General features: G+C 39.7%; 1 protein-coding gene across 2 annotated transcripts in view; it reads left to right on the plus strand.

The window, feature by feature from the left end:
• Positions 1–13,071, plus strand: part of gria3b (glutamate receptor, ionotropic, AMPA 3b) — a gene marked incomplete at both ends in the record, with an annotated part of 73,835 nt that extends 60,764 nt beyond the window's left edge. Inside the window, 3 exons of one of the 2 annotated variants that reach the window (XM_079229149.1) lie at positions 7,340–7,587; positions 8,349–8,463; positions 12,826–13,071. In XM_079229149.1, the coding sequence (XP_079085275.1) occupies positions 7,340–7,587; positions 8,349–8,463; positions 12,826–13,071 (609 nt within the window). Of the gene's footprint in view, positions 1–7,339; positions 7,588–8,348; positions 8,464–11,308; positions 11,424–12,825 lie in introns of both variants that reach the window. The other variant, XM_079229150.1, reaches the window with a different exon arrangement.
• Between the last annotated feature and the right edge of the window lie 3,342 nt (positions 13,072–16,413).

Consider the following 16,413-nt stretch of genomic DNA (forward strand, 5'->3'; position numbering starts at 1 on the left):
ATGGAACAGCACTCTGCCTGTGATGACGGAGAGGCAATATGACAGTCTTTTATCCAAGGCTCCCTCATTACTCATCAGCAGGAGAGAAACGATTCATATGTTTCACAGCTGCAGACAGTTGGCAGAAAGAGCAATTCATTTGTATTACCCCTGGGTTGAATTGCTTAGAACAACGAAATTTGGACAAGTTGGCGTCTGCAGAGTTTGGTTTTAAAAAGAGGTTTGTTTCTCAGGAGCTTGTTTTAAGAGGCTGTAGAGTGTGAATATAATACTGTACATGAAAACATGATACATTACATGCATGACAGCAGCACTCTGTTCTCCATACAACACCTCACAAAGCCTTTCATCAATGTTCCCTTCATCGGAGATGCTGCACAGGTGTATATACAGTGTAGGTCTTTGTGTCACAGACATGATGGATGCCAATTAGAGATTAGGTTTGCAACCTGACAACGGAGCCACCCCGGGTCTGCTGGTAGAACAATCCAAGAGGTGGTCGAGGAGTCAGGTTTTCCTGTATTCTGGATAATGAGGGTCCTCGTTACATCCCCAAGTTTTCAAATAGGAAATGACATGTGTGAACTGCAACTCTAAGGGACTTTTAATTAAAGCTGTAGAGGGCTGAGAAGGACAAAAACACACTGATTAATAGGAGTTAAAGTTATATTTCTGATCTGGTTCTCAGGAAATACATTCAGCCTTAATTAGACCCATACGGCATCAGCCAGCTGGAAATTTTAAATCAGGTCCAATATTTCAAACACGACATATGTCATCATCTCTGAACCCACCACCCCCCGGCTTCAATGTTTGATGATTTCACCTGGTTTATGTTATAAAACCGCCTGACAGGTTGAAAAAAACAGAGTAGTGTTTGCACATGTATTCTTCTGCTTTCTCTGGAAGCATAAAGCGAAAAATAAGATGCAGTAACATGGATATGGTTTGTAATAATGAGCTATAAAACCTTCTAACTCTATGATAATTAATGTTTTCAAATCAGTCAAACAATCTCACTGTCTTCTGTCTTTTTGAGATCCTCTGTTCTTTTACTTCCTGAAACATTGACAGCTTGGACATACACACTGCCCTACAGTGACAATATTCACATCACCGTGTGCGTCTTGATTTGGTGGTGGGAACGAGATGGGAAGCTGCAGAGGAATTTTCAAAGAGAGAGGTGTTAGAGTAGAGCCCTGAGAAAGCCCCTGATTCAGATGCTCACAACCAACTAGGACAGATGGTCTGGGAATCCGTCGACGTGCCCAGTGGAAGCCTGAATGGCTCTAGGCGCTTGGCAGAGCGGCTCTACCCGCACTTGGCTCCTCTTCCCCAGACTGTCCTGCTTGTTTGGGCACCCTCTTCTCCTCTGTCTCCAGCCTGTCTGTTGCTTTACCTTCAGACAATGCCGGATAGATTCAAGCTTTGTGGTGCTCGTCGTCAACATAGCAGCTGTCATGCGCCGCTGCACCACTGTGATTTGTATCATCATTTTAATTCCTGTCATGGATCTTTTCATGCAGTCAGATGAATATTTGTGTTTTGGATGATGATGATAAAATGATGAGTTGTACCAACGAGGCCATGTTTATCCCCTTGATGAAGGTTTTATCCCATCAAAAGGTTTGACTCGGTTACATTTGGAATTGTTTGAAGGAGAAGCTGGATCGTAATAGTGGCTGGGATGATAAAATGGGCTGATGCGGCTGTTTAATTATGTGTAAAGACCAGGGTGAGACCATCAAAGACAACCACACTGCTGTCCCATCATGCACCTCATTTAACAGCGTAACAATGAAAGAATGATAATTGCACTGAGAAATGAGACGGCGGCATTGTTTTCTGTTCCACTCAAAAGATTATACGTCAACCACAGCCTCAATAGCAAACACCATGCATCTTATTGATCTGCAGGTGTAGCGGAGACGGGAACAACAGCTTGAGTGCAGTCACCAATGCATTTTACTAAGCATGAAAATCAATTTCACGTCTCAGCTACTGTGGCGCAGACACTGCATGGTCCAATACAATGTTTAATAAGTCAGTTTTTTTTATGCAGAGCAAACCTGCATTAGGCCAGGGGTGCATGAAGAGGAGCCGGCAAGGAGATTTACTCTAGAAATCCGAAGGTTGTCCTGCAATCACATGCAGCACAATTCCCAGAGCTCTTGTCACTTTGTGTTTCAATACAGTGCAGAGTGAAGGGAAGATTAGAGCCTGTTTGCATAAAAGAGAAAGCTGACAAAAGTGATGATAGACTAGTGCGAGATAGGCATAACCTCTGAGGAAATGCGCTGTCCTCAGCAGGTCTTTTCGAACCTCGGATGGGCAGCAACAGCAGTCGCGAGAAGAGCTATTGGAGTCCAGCAATAAGCATCAAAGACGAGCAATTGGTATTCCGGGTGTAGCGTGTGGCACTTCAATGACAAAGTACACCCCCAGAGCCTCAACTTTCATTTCTGCATACTTGAGATACAGGTAGTACTGACATGCAGGATATTGGGCAGAAGTGGTGATGTCCACAAACCAAAATGTAAAGGAAGTAAAGTATAAGGAAATGTAGTGGCTGGTGTTTGGAGATGGAATTTAGATGCCATACAAGCAGTGGAGCATATGTGGGAGCGGTCATAATAAAAGCAGCCTGCAATGCCAAAGGAAGAATAAAAAGCAGGCTGCAGTTCGAAGGGTAGTGGACGGAGGTCTGGAATTGCTGCATAACTGAGAATCAATACAGATTAAGTGGTTGTTTAGAATGGAAAGGGCAATTGCTTTGACTTTGGACTTTAATCACTTGTCTCAGACCCTTTAATCACATTTTTCGAGATTCCTGGAACGACAAAATATCTAATCTAGATTTACTAATGATCTTTCAAAAAATACAAAATACAGAAAAGCAAATCTTACATGTCTTTCTATCTTCCTTTTGGCTTTGGAAGACTTTAAAGGCTTTATATTTATGTCCAATATGCATTATTTTCTCTGCACTGTGAAGAGATACCTACAGGGTAGGTTTTAGAGAAAGAGAGTAATACTTGTATATTCTAAAGCAGTAGCAGGCAAAAAGTGGCCTGTGGGCCAAATCTGGCACTGCAACAAAAATAATTAGTTTTTTCTTAAAAAAATTTAACTGTACTGTTGCAAATTAAGTACAAAGCTCAGGTAAATCTCAATAAATATAACCTTGTAATATACATTATAAGTAACAAAATAAAGTATGAATAATACAATCCACTTTTTAAAAAAAAATACTTTTGAATTCAAACAGTATTAATTATGTATCAATATCCAATATATTAATTGAAAATAACAGATTTGCAGCTCACAAACACAACAGTGCCTTTATTAAACCACAACTGAAGCAGGCTACTGTTTATTGTGTGTAGACAACCTAGCAAGTACATCTCACAGACTGTTAGCTATTAGTGCATGAGTTCTAAAATTATATTAGTTATTTTAACATATTTTATTATGTCGTTTTCAACCATTGACAATACCTGTCCAGCAACAAACGGCAGACAGTCAAAATGAACTGCTTGCTGGTGAGCGTTGTGGATTTGGGGGTGACTAAAACCGAACTAAAAGGGGGACTATTGGACTCACATTCATCAGGTGCCAGGAAATTGAACTCTAATCCAAATGTTACTCCTCATGTGCTGGATGTGTAAATGGGATGCTATTTGCTAGTAAGTTCAAAGTATGCGTGTAAAAGTTTATACGTTTTGTTTTTACAGCTTGTTTCTGCTGCCCCCAAGTGGCCATCAAATCAGTTAATGTAGGTTTAGGAAAATAAATATAACAAAAATGTTCAGGTATCCTTCAGCCCTATGAAACTATGTTGGCCCCCCAGTGAAAAATACAAGCAGGCCAATGCTTGTACCTATTACCAACCCCTGCTCCCAGGAAACCTTGATTTGTATGTGCATACATTAGAGTGCCTGTGCATCCATATCTGCATGTGATTTGGATGTGGTGATACGTAAGACTTCTTCCCATAATAATAATAAGCACCCACTTGTCGTGAGATGAGGATGAGTCAGGGTTAGGGAATCTTACCCTGATGAGTCAGGGTGAGATTCCCTCTCAACTTGTCTTGCGAAAGCCAAGTCCTGTTCACTTAATTCCTCATTTTAGGTCACCAGGCTGGAATAAAACATTGTCTTTGTCTTCATGACTATTTTGAGACAGCAGGAAACTCACTGCTTCAGACAGATTTGCAGGAGGAACACCTACGCAGATGATGTAACTGTGTTGACTAGGGAGGAGGGTTGGTTGAGATCGACTATTTATGAACAGATCAACATTATGATTGCTTTAGTATAATTTGAAGACATTTTAAGGTTCACTTTACGACAGATAATTAATATAGCAGCAAGCCGCTGTGTAAAGATATAGTGGAGAAATGTCTACAACTACTACAATTTTACACTTTTAGATCTGTCAGCACTGTGTGTTGCCGTGGTTAGCGTTGTTTGTGCTGTTAGCGCTGTTAGCTGTGAGACACCGGCTTAGCCGTCGCCATGTTGAGAATAGATATGCTTTCAATTTCTAATGTAGCACTTTGGAGGGGGAGGATGAGGCTGTTTGTAAGATACCCAACATAGACTTGTATTTCTTTTTGCTTGACACAATAGCTATTCAAATGAAATGAAAAATGTAGCCACTCCCTTTTAATTGTGTGGAAGCTCATAGGATACAGCAGTATGCTCGAACAGGGAAATGATATGGTGTGAAGGAGAGCCACATGTATAAAGCTGTATTTATGGCGGACTCTAATTGCTCAACAAATTGTCTGTTCATTGACGATGGACTCTTGCAGCCATTATTCCTAAATTGAATTTCAAATGACCACCGTCGACCGGAGGGTGAATGATTACATTTAAAAAGAGATGAGAGTGGATTTTCAATACAATATATTTGTGTCTGTCTTTCTGTGAGTATGCATGTTTGTGCCACAGCAGTGAATAATCAAATATCCCTCTTTCCCACCTGGGCTTTCTCACTGTATCTTGTTGTGTTTCTCTCTCTCTCTCTATCAGAATCTGCTTTAAGCATTTCAGCGGTGACTTGAGTTGCAGTGGAATCGGCCTATTTAGGTTTTGGTTGCACTTCGTCCCTGCTCTGATATTGATGAATTGACTTCATAAAGCACTGAGGCAGCACACTCTGTCGTCAGTAATCAATGCCCACATCCATTCTTTTCTCTTCATTTGAGGAGGCGTCTGCAGCTTTCCCACTGCAGAGCAGATGAGCCTGGGAAATTGCCCTCTAAACTAGTGTCCTTTCCATGATGTCTGACAGATGCAAATTGAACACATTTAACAAAATTGTCAACAAAAACATCACAACTAACTCCGACCACCCCATCCGTTGCATTAACACAGAATGGCCATCAACCCAACTTCAAGGCTTTTTCATCTGAGCAGAGGACATTCATTGTGCAGACTTTTTAATTTGTGTTATGTTGCTGTCTCATCTCATCCTCACCCTTTGGCCTGATGCTCTATGACAGATGCCTACAAACAAATTGTATATGATTACATAAAGCCAGTAAAGCACTTTAGTTAGGGCAAGGTTAATGCTTTTGTTTATTAATAGAAATGCATTAGAGATGGATATGCTCTTGTTAAGGGCGGTTTTAACAATTGACGGCAGTGATGAGTCTACAGATCAGTAGTATCAGTATCCATGTGCAGTTATCTAACTCTACAAATATTAGAGCTTTATAAACAAATAGTACTCTACTTTTTATATAGCATTCCTATTTGATTGAAGACCTGTTAATTGTTACAGGGAACAAGTATTGACATTATTGAATAACTTGTGGATTATCTTTTGCAATGAAGCACATTTAGTCTAGAGTACCCAACATATTGAAAAGTTATCATTCTCCCAGAGGTCCAGTTGACATATTATCAAAAACTTTTGAAAAGCTGGAAGCAGCAAAGTTTTGGTATGTTTAGCCACGCTAGCTAGCTAAAAATGCCAGTGGCACTACTAAAAAGCGTTATTGTCAGGTCAATCTTTTAATGTTGTCAAGTGCTTTGGTTTATGAAGAAACAACTACAAAATGAATGACATTTTAAGACGATAGAAATGGTACATCATACTTGTGAAACATCAACGTGTTAAGCATCGCCCTTGTTAGCATGTTAGTGTGCTAGCATTTAGCTCTGAGCCATGCTTCACAGAGCTGCTAGTGCGGCTGTAGACTGTTGCTGATTATTTCACATAACTAATGAATTCATTGACTAATCATTTCACATTTTGGTATCGCTTAAATGATGACTTTGATGGCCTTGTGAGGTGAGAAAAAACACAAGGGAAGTATTTCCGGCAGATGCTTGTATGTCAACAGCTTGTCCATATTCCATACACAAACGCTTTGGTTGACAGTAGATCTTTTGATTCAGCCGGTTGTTGAAAACCATCCAACCCCCTTGGTCTCTCTCTGGCCTTTACTAAAAGAAAGCCTATTTTTTATGTGGGATCCAGTCTGCAGCACACAGAGTGCCACTCGGGAACTGGCTCAGTGCTGCGTTGGAACAGGATCTGTTCAAAGTGTGAAATGCCAATGCCAAAATAAATCCAGCAGCATTGAATAATTTAATTGATGCTTATTATAGATAGCGTTCAACTCCCACAGATTTTACAGGCTCGCTAAGCCTGACCCCAGGCGCTGGGAAAAGGCTCATCTGTGTCACTTTGTGATGGGTTGCCTTGTGTCTGTGTAACCCGCTTTCTTGTTCACTTCTCTTAAATCTTATGCACCTTGCCTCTGAGTCACAGTTGAGATGTTACATTAAGGACAGTGTTGTTGAAATGAATGACTGTAATAAGTTCTACAAGTTAAATTAAGACGATCAACCAAGACTTAAATTCAATAAGAGATTGGTCCAAAACTTTTGCAAGTTTCCATCTAAATTATTTTCCACACTTCACTGACACAAACGTTTAATAATTGAAGATATTTTTACATAACCAAGTCTATAAATGCCAGTATTTCTACTATGACCCAATTTGTATGACATTATGTAGTGTACAGGTCCTCATTCACACTCTGTGAATCTGAGCCTCAAGCTGCAACAATATATTTGATCCTGATGAAGAGAAATGGATTTAGTAAATGTTTGTACTTCATGATCTTGAAATGTCCACCTGCTATATTTTCTCGAAGTATTTAAAGATATCAAACTTTCCCAAGATGTCTATAAATACTTCATGATGCCAGTTTAAATAAAGTGATCATTAAGTACAAAAATCCTGCAAAATCCATTCAATGCATAGGACTTCTGTTTGCATTTTTCTAAACTACTTCTCCTTTTTCTTCTCTGCACAGCGATCCAAAATAGCAGTGTATGAGAAGATGTGGTCCTACATGAAATCCGCTGAGCCCTCAGTGTTTGTTAAGACCACACCCGATGGCGTAGCCCGGGTACGAAAGTCAAAGGGAAAGTTCGCCTTTCTCCTCGAGTCCACCATGAACGAGTACATCGAGCAGCGGAAGCCATGCGACACCATGAAAGTGGGCGGGAACCTCGACTCGAAAGGATACGGTGTGGCGACGCCCAAAGGCTCAGCATTAGGGTGGGTGGAATAATATAACAATATCCTCCATGTTGTTATAGTATTCCACCTACCCTGATGTCCCCTGTTGTCATTCTCTTCTCTTCCTTTTCTTGTTTTGTTTTTATGGACACAGAGGTAACGGTAGTATGCCTTTCAATGCACTTGTATACAAAGGTTAAATGATAATCAATGTTTACGTTTTATGTTTTATAAATGGGATAAGAGCTGCTAATATCCAGTAGAAGAATCAAATCCCGATGATGAGGCTAAAGCTAAGAATCATTTCATATTTATGTCTCTCTTACTGTTGCTTTTTCTCTCTCCTTCCCTCTGTCCCGTGTGCTGTCCTACCTGACTGTTGTGTTGTCACTTTTAATTTAACAGTTCAATGGTTTTTCAATTTAGCCTTTAAAAGCTGCGCTGTCACTTGTGACGAATGTTAATTGCATGATGTTTGTTGTTGTTACTTTTCTTCTCAATGACAAGTGTCCCCATCCCGCACACTTCAGTTCTAAGCTACGTAACCCTTCATGCCACCTTTTCCAAGATTTAACACTGTCTTTACCTTATATGAGCCTTTTCTTATCTCTCCCCATTCCTTAAAATCTTAAACAATTTGTCCTTTCCTAGACCATTCTGATTAACAGATTATGTGCATAAGCAGATGGTAGTCTTACTACCATTATCTATCATTATAATGCTTAGTACAATTATTACTTTGCATTAGATTTCTCACGGACCTGTGCATTTTCTTACAAGTTATGTTTTATCGTTTCAAGAAATGCTGTTAACCTGGCAGTTTTAAAACTGAATGAGCAAGGCCTCTTGGACAAATTGAAAAACAAATGGTGGTACGACAAGGGAGAGTGCGGCAGCGGGGGAGGTGACTCCAAGGTCAGCCTCGATGTCACCACAATCGGGTACCATAGTGCAGAGTAATCGGCAAGGCTGTTAAAAGGACCCAACCAAAACCAAACCAAACTGTCCGGCCCACACCAACCTGCTGCTGTCCCACGGCAGATTACCAAATTAACTGCTAGTCTGACCAGACGCTTTAACAGCTCAGATCAACTAAGGAGCCTTTGGATAGCTGACAGAAAAAAATTATATTTGTGCTTATTGAGACTGTAATGTTCCTAGAAAGAGAATAAAGACAGGAGTTTTATTTAAGAGTAAAGGGGGGGGGGGGAAGGGTGACTATAGGGTGAATGTGGCTGCCCTGCAGTTGTGAAAGGTTGAGCTTTCTTTATTCAACCTTTCACATGTGTAAGGTAGATCACCTAGTTGAAGATGTTATAGGGCTTTGTTGAGGTAGCTTTGACAGTTTGAGTAAAACCAGTTGATGAAGTCACACAAATGTGATCCATGAAGAGGTCATTAAGTTTGTGTGATTCAATATTTTACATTGAAAAAGCCCAAAAAATGCCAGCCTTTCCTCCTGAAGGAGAAGTTTGCTAAAAAGCATGGCTTTTGTAGTACTTCACCACACAGCTGCTTCACATCCATGACACTGACCCAGAACCTGTGAGCTTTAAAACCTCAAAATGGCTGCTCAGCTGAGGCCGACAGGGACGCAAGGGGAACAGCTGCGTCTTGAGGGGACGAAGCATTGCAGGCAAACGTGAGAATTCTAATTAAACAAAAGACAAATGATTTCTGTTTAATGAGTGAACTGATAAACTACCTGTGGTTTGATTCCACTACATGCAGTTCCTAACCCAACTCATTAACAACACAGCTGTGACCCTTTTGACCATCAGATCTCTCCCTCTTCTTCTATGGTTAAATGATGAATGATTTTCTTTCTTTTTTTCCATTGTGGAAGCTAATGGTGCAAAGTGTGAAACCCCTCTCTAACATGACCACATAATGTTACTTAGATCGTGTGCCATGAATAATTGTGCTATTTTCTCTAGATCACATATTAGGCAGTAGCATTATATACTTTACACTGGAGGTCAATTTAGTAACAAATGAAGCTGTCAGTACAAATGTGATGATATGGATCAGGTAATTCGTGAGAAGCTGCAAAGGTCCCGTGGACTGCAGATTGTGTCATTACACCCTTAATGCCATTTGTCATGGACTGGCCGAGCCCACAATGAACAGTTAAGCTGCAGCCAGTCATTTTTTAAATATAGGCTGCAAGAGGCATAGATCAAATAATGTCTAACTTAAAGCCAGTGGTGGATTTCAATGTTACCTTTTTCAATGTTTGCATTGCTAACATTGCTATGTTCTATAGTGAGCTCAAGAGGCCTCCTTGTGCTACTGATGCTCAGGAGCCATTTGAAAGCATCTGTCTCTTGTGCTGCCATCGATCTTTTATCATGCACAGGTATGTACTGTCTGTTTCCTGGCTTGTTATGGCTCCCCAGGACTCAGTGGAAAGGCCCGATTAGGTGGAATATAGCTGCCTGGAGCGCTCCGCTCCAAACAGAGAACTGCTTGGCCCGTCCCACTCACACTCCACGTTCCAACAGACATTAGGAGATGTGCATATTCATGCAGAGCTTCACGCGCGCCCTCTCACACACACACACACACACACACACACACACACACACACACACACACACACACACACACATACTATTTCTTGCCCTCAGGCACAACACAGTGCAGCCTAGATTGAGTTTCAGACACAGAGCATGTTACAGGGTAATTGCATTGTTAATCAATGTCTCTCCGAGCCAAGACAATGGTCAGGTCTTCACAGTCCGTTTCTCCAGATTGGCTATGAGGGATGTACAGTGGTGTAATCTTCTCTCAGTGCATTATGCATTGCATGAGTCCCCTTGGGGGACATTGTTCCCAGAGAGTAGTCAGGTCACTCATTTATCGACGCCCTATTTTTCTAAGCTTTTCACTATAACACGGGGAGATTGACGCGAACCACAAATGACTCACTGTTACATTATGACTACGAAAAGTGATCTTCATCCAGCTTTTTTTTTAGCTGAAGTAATTTTGTGCTTTAAAACATATGATAATTTATGGTTACGTCTTTGACGTCTCATAGATATCAAACGGCACAAAAAAAAGCTGTGTCAGACATTAGATTATACAGCTACAGGCAAATATGAGAGGAATTATTCCACTGATACTTTTGAGCTTAGTCCTGCAGCTCCGTGCCGTTTGGTTGGGACACACTCATCTGACACTAATCTGGCGTAATTGGGAGATAAAGTTTTCTTAGCGATATGTCGGGATATAACACGTAGGAATTAATTAAGCTTTCACTTTTGGGCATAGTTGCTTGGATATGAAATTGGTTCTAATACCTCAAGACTTGATTGTTGTCGTGCTGGTGCTATTAGCAGGATTACGCTGATATTGTGGAAATGGAAGAGTAGCGTCCATCTTTTTTCTGTTTGTTCAGACAAAGCTCCTGTTGGACTGAACTTGTTAAACGATGTTCAGAAACCCCCTGTGATACATGACCCGCCCCCCCAACCAATGTACCCCTGTGCTTTTTGGTATTCATAGACTTGCAGATTGTACTGTAGGTACCTGCTCGTCGCCCTGCTAACAGCGTCTGCCGATTACTCAAAGCGATATGGGTAGGTCCTGGCTTTAGACTAGGGGTTATAGGTAATAGGTAGAATGCCATGCTCTCTGTGATGTTGATATAGCCAGGAACCCTGCTTTATCGCTTTGTAAAGTATGTAGTAGTTTAAAAGTTGAATAACATAAAATAACATAATATAATGTTATTTATGTTATTTCCCACGTGAAGAACTCCTGTAAACCTTGCAGTATTGAAACTCAGTGAACAAGGCATCTTAGACAAGCTGAAAAACAAATGGTGGTACGATAAGGGTGAATGTGGAACCAAGGACTCTGGAAGTAAGGTCAGTCGCTGCAGGTCTTTTGTACTGATTCCAAATTGCATTTTGACGTACTGTTCATATGCAAGACAAGACTTCTCTGACATCTAGATTAAACATTGTGCTTATTTGCCACACATAATTTTTCTTTTTTTAGTGCTTTTTCCTGCCACAAACTGCAACACAGTTCATGTGGCTTCAACACAAGGCACTCCTTCCCCAAATTGATTTTTTTTTTCTTTTAATGCAATAGAAATAAGACATTTTTTAATGGAATATAAAAATATAGAAACTCTCTTTTTGTGAGTACTGTAAGGATAATATTGTGGGGAAATTGCCAACGTGCCTTTTAGATACACTATTTTAATTGAATCACAACAGTTGTTGATGCTATTTTTGCTCATTTTCACTCTTGACATTCATGATACGTTGACCATTATGCTGCTGTTCCTATTTACCGAACTGTTAATGAAAATTTGATTTATTTGTGTTGTTACTAGTTTGCATCGAGATGTGTCTATTAGATTCTTTGGCTTTCTGTGGTGTGATGAACAAGCAAAGCCTCTTATTGTGATGAGTTACTCAAATTCAACTTCTCTAAAGCGGCGAGAGCCCTGTAAGGGGCTCCTCAAAATCTTTTGGCTGCTCGAAGTTGAGGTTAGAGGCTCTGCTTGCACATGACAAGAAGTTGGGGAGTAATAAACTCACTATTTAACCCTCTGAGATACAGTCAAAGCCTCAGATCATAGGTTAGGGTTGCTAGATAGCTTTATGAAATGTCCATGCTCATAGGGTTAAACTGCAAATAGTAAAACTCTAATGAACAAATTTTTTATGAATATGTTTGGTAGGTAAGCAGCAGCAAAATGGTTTGACCTTTAGTGTTTTTTTTTTTAACTTTAATGGAACTTTCATTCATCTATTATGAATTTGACTGTACTGTATGACAATGTTGCCAAGAGAGTTATACGTACATGTCGCCAAGATGATGAATTAAAAAATAAAAGATAGGGATTTTCAGAGCTGTCGACCTATGCGATACTGACCAGCTTCCTTACATGGTCAAGAGCAGAAGCCATTTTACAGACATGTAGTGTAGGGAAGGGAAAGCTCTACATCCACCAGCAGATAGAGCATTAAGAGTTGGCTTCTTTCTCCTGAGTGGAGGATGGTTTCACTATGGCTGTCTGTGTGACAACCATAGGAAAATCAGTTCAGTCAAAAAAGTCTAGCCTTAGCGCCTCATTACATCTTCAAATTTGTGGTTGCTTGTAGCTGTTAGTGTCCATAATCTGCCATACAAGTAAGATAGAGTATGATGATGTACTAGTGCAGTTTAAATCAAGGCTCAGTTTGAAGGATGCAGGCTGTGTATTGTTCTGCTGCCCTTGCAAAACTCTGAACTACGTTATTCACTTTCCCCCAGGACAAGACAAGTGCTCTCAGCCTAAGCAATGTGGCTGGTGTCTTCTATATTCTGGTTGGAGGGCTGGGGCTGGCCATGATGGTGGCTCTGATAGAGTTCTGTTATAAATCACGGCAAGAAACCAAACGGCTGAAATTGGCCAAGAATGCCCAGAATTTTAAGCCGGCTCCCCCAACCAACACCCAGAACTTTGCCACATACAGAGAAGGCTACAACGTGTACGGAACCGAGAGCGTTAAGATCTAGAGGTACGTCGCCTGTGCTCACAGTCCGCGCTGTCCCCGGGTACAGTGGCAGATGAATCATTTAGCTTCCTGTCATAGCAGTGAGAGGGAGACATTCATTTGTATGTGTTTCTGTGGGAATGCTGCTTTTGAAATTGTTGATGGTTGTCATGTTGTGCACAACAGAGCACACATGCCCACTCATACACAAAACCCTGATATGTTGTTTCTGCCTTGTAACATGTAGTTGCATGTGTCGTGCCTCAGGCTACATGAATGAAGTCAATGTGTTTTATTCTGTGACTGCAATTGGATCTTTAAAGTGTAATTTCTCCCAAATCACAAAAAAGCAAAAAACATTCTCTCTTACCTTTAACGATATCTTATGCAGATATGTTTGGGTGTACTTCCACAAGTTTTGATATGTCTTCTATCTCAATGCAATAGAAGTGAATGGAATTAAATTTGTGATGCTCACAGCAGGTTTTTTTGTGGCCGCCTTGAGGCAGTGTAACAAGTTGTAAACACAGCATTTACAAATAATTACTTTATAAAGTGTATATGGTGAAAGTGTATATGTTTGTTTGCAAAAAGTTTTGCATTGATTAATTAACATTTGCATTAGCATAACCCCGGGGCTGTTTTGGTGTCCATTGACTCCTGAGGGAAATATCTGGCTCTTAATTAAGCTGCTGAATGCACAACTATATGTTTACCTGCTAGTTGCTAATTTTATAATTTCTTAAAACTTGAAAATAACTGGCTCTTGAATCTGAAAACATGTAGGAGGGCAGTGAGAGTGAGTCAAAACAGTAAAGCTGTGAGACATTAAACAAAAACAGGAGCTAAAAGAGCCTAAAACATTTAGCTCATAGAGCTGAGGGGACCTGAAGAGTTGGGTGATGTTTCACTGTGAAAAGTTCAGCAGTTTATTTTGTAGAAACAAACCTATTCCACTGTATAATCCACAGAGCACACTGAACTGCTTTCATGAGTACTATTTCTTCTGTAGAAACTTATTAGCTAGTTCCACTGAAAGCTCACTAGAGGTAAGTGGGAATGAAAACAATATCTCCATACAGCAGTTCTACAGCACTGAACTGAACAAAGGGGACCCTGATGAGTACAACGTTAAATGAATTGTTAGTTTTGTATTTGATTGGATTTATGGCATATGTGTTCTCTTGCTTCTTGTTAAACACAGAGTGTGATTTGTCTGTTTACAGAAGCACAGCTGTACACCAGAGCAACGCAACTCAAAGGTCCCGAAAACATATTGAGATTATTTACATGAGAGACTTTTGTATTTGTGCTTTTTGTCTGTGCTCTTCTCAAGTGAGCAAAAAAAAAAAGGCCACATACGTCAAATTTGTTAACAGTTGATGGGCTGTTTGCTTATGTTGCTGGTGCTGTCGATCGAATCTGATCAAACCACCAACACAGTTCTGGTGAAGCAGATGAGCTGAGTGTTTCTGAGTAACACATTAGATTTATAATCACGTTTTTTTTCTCCTCGCCAATCAATCTTTACCTCAACTCTTCTCGTGTTTGCTTCTGTATGTCAACACAGGTTACGGAAGCATTTCCATTGTCCCTTACGACTGTGACTGAACATCTATAGGAAACGACAGGATCACGGGAATTGAGCTCCAAGCCGAATCCTCTCGGGCGGACACGGCACGATAATCTGCAATGACGACACGACTGGACTGGTCAAGGGAAGAGCCGCTGCGGCTCCCTCCTCTCAGTGCCTTATGGAACTCTGAGTCCAATCAATGCAACTCATTCACAATGATATTGCTTTTTGCTTGAAACTCATACAAAACGGAAGAATGGTGCAGTTATTGAAATATATATATATATATATATATATATAGATATAGATATAGATATAGATAGATATATATATATATCTATATATATAGATATATATATATATATCTATATATATAGATAGATATATTTATATATAGATAGATATATATATAAATATATATACACATAAAATACATTTGACATGTTACAATGAATGAGAGAACTAAAGCCATCATTTGCAACCCTAAGCACACTTTGAAGTGCCAGAAAGACGACGAATCTTATACGACAAGTGTCTAATTGGTTTCTTGTAATCAATATGATCAGATTACTCTTCATCCTTCTGCTGCCAGATTTTCACTGGTTATATGTGTTCAAAGAATTTTATTAGATCTATTCAGTGCACTGTAAGACACTGGTTAGTAGACTATAGCTTTTATACTGCTGTGAGTCACTTATAGTGACCGTGTACTTCTTTTAAAGGACAGATTGATCTTATTGGAGCGAGATGCCATTCAGCCCAAAACAATTACAAGTGTGTTGTTTGTACTCTAAACTCTGGTGCTGCTGCCACTGTCTTCTGAACGTTTAATGGGACTCGTGGAGATGAGAAAATTATCTGGTTTGGCTTCTACGCACTACAGAACCAGGTCATAATTCACACTTCCAATACTGCCAAGAGTGGGTTTTGTATGACAAAGAGTGTGTAACGCAAAGTATTCATGCTTGAGTAAAAAAGAAAAAATCTGTTTGTGATCTCCAGTTTGTAAAATATCAAAGGAGCACTGACTCGCTAAGGTTCGTCTCTTTTCAAACCGTCTTTCCCTGAAGTCTAGAGTCATTCAAGTCTCCTGTACATGAAAGCAAAACCAAACAAAAAGGGTAATTCAATTGTAGATTAACTGCAATCCAATTAAAGGATAACAGTAATGGCTTTTAAACTGTAGTATTTTGGATTACCGTACCATTTTCGTTAACAATTGCACATTTTACAACGAGCTGTGGTCTGCTTTTAATTTGATTTCCTTTAATGAGCATTACAGTGTTTGGTGACTTCACTTAGTAAATGAAAATGAAAAATATATGAATACAACGGAAAATAGATTTATACAAGGTTATACCAGGGACAGCCCTGAAGCTTAGCACATTTCCATATTGCTGTAATAATTTCCTTTCTTTCAAAAAGACTGTGATTCCATAGGATTTAGGAAGATATTTATCTAATCACCTGAAACTATGGGCCAGATAGTTTTATATATATATATATATATATAAATATATATATATTAAAAAAAAGAAACTGATAATGTGAAGAAAACAAAAGAACGAGCTGAGAAAGATGTGTACATTTAGATAAATGAGAATTATTTATATTACATGATGACGGATTGGTTTTCCCCTTTTGGTTCCTTTTTTTTTTTTTTTAAGAAATTGCATGTGAATTCAGTGATGCTTGACGAGCTCTGCTACTCACAAACCAACCTTAGGTTAACGTCCAGCCCTGGTTATTCTTTTGTGAATCTGTTTCACCTCTTTTCTTTTTTGTATA

Source organism: Taurulus bubalis, assembly GCF_910589615.1.
Source record: "Taurulus bubalis genome assembly, chromosome: 13".
Taxonomy (NCBI): domain Eukaryota; kingdom Metazoa; phylum Chordata; class Actinopteri; order Perciformes; family Cottidae; genus Taurulus; species Taurulus bubalis.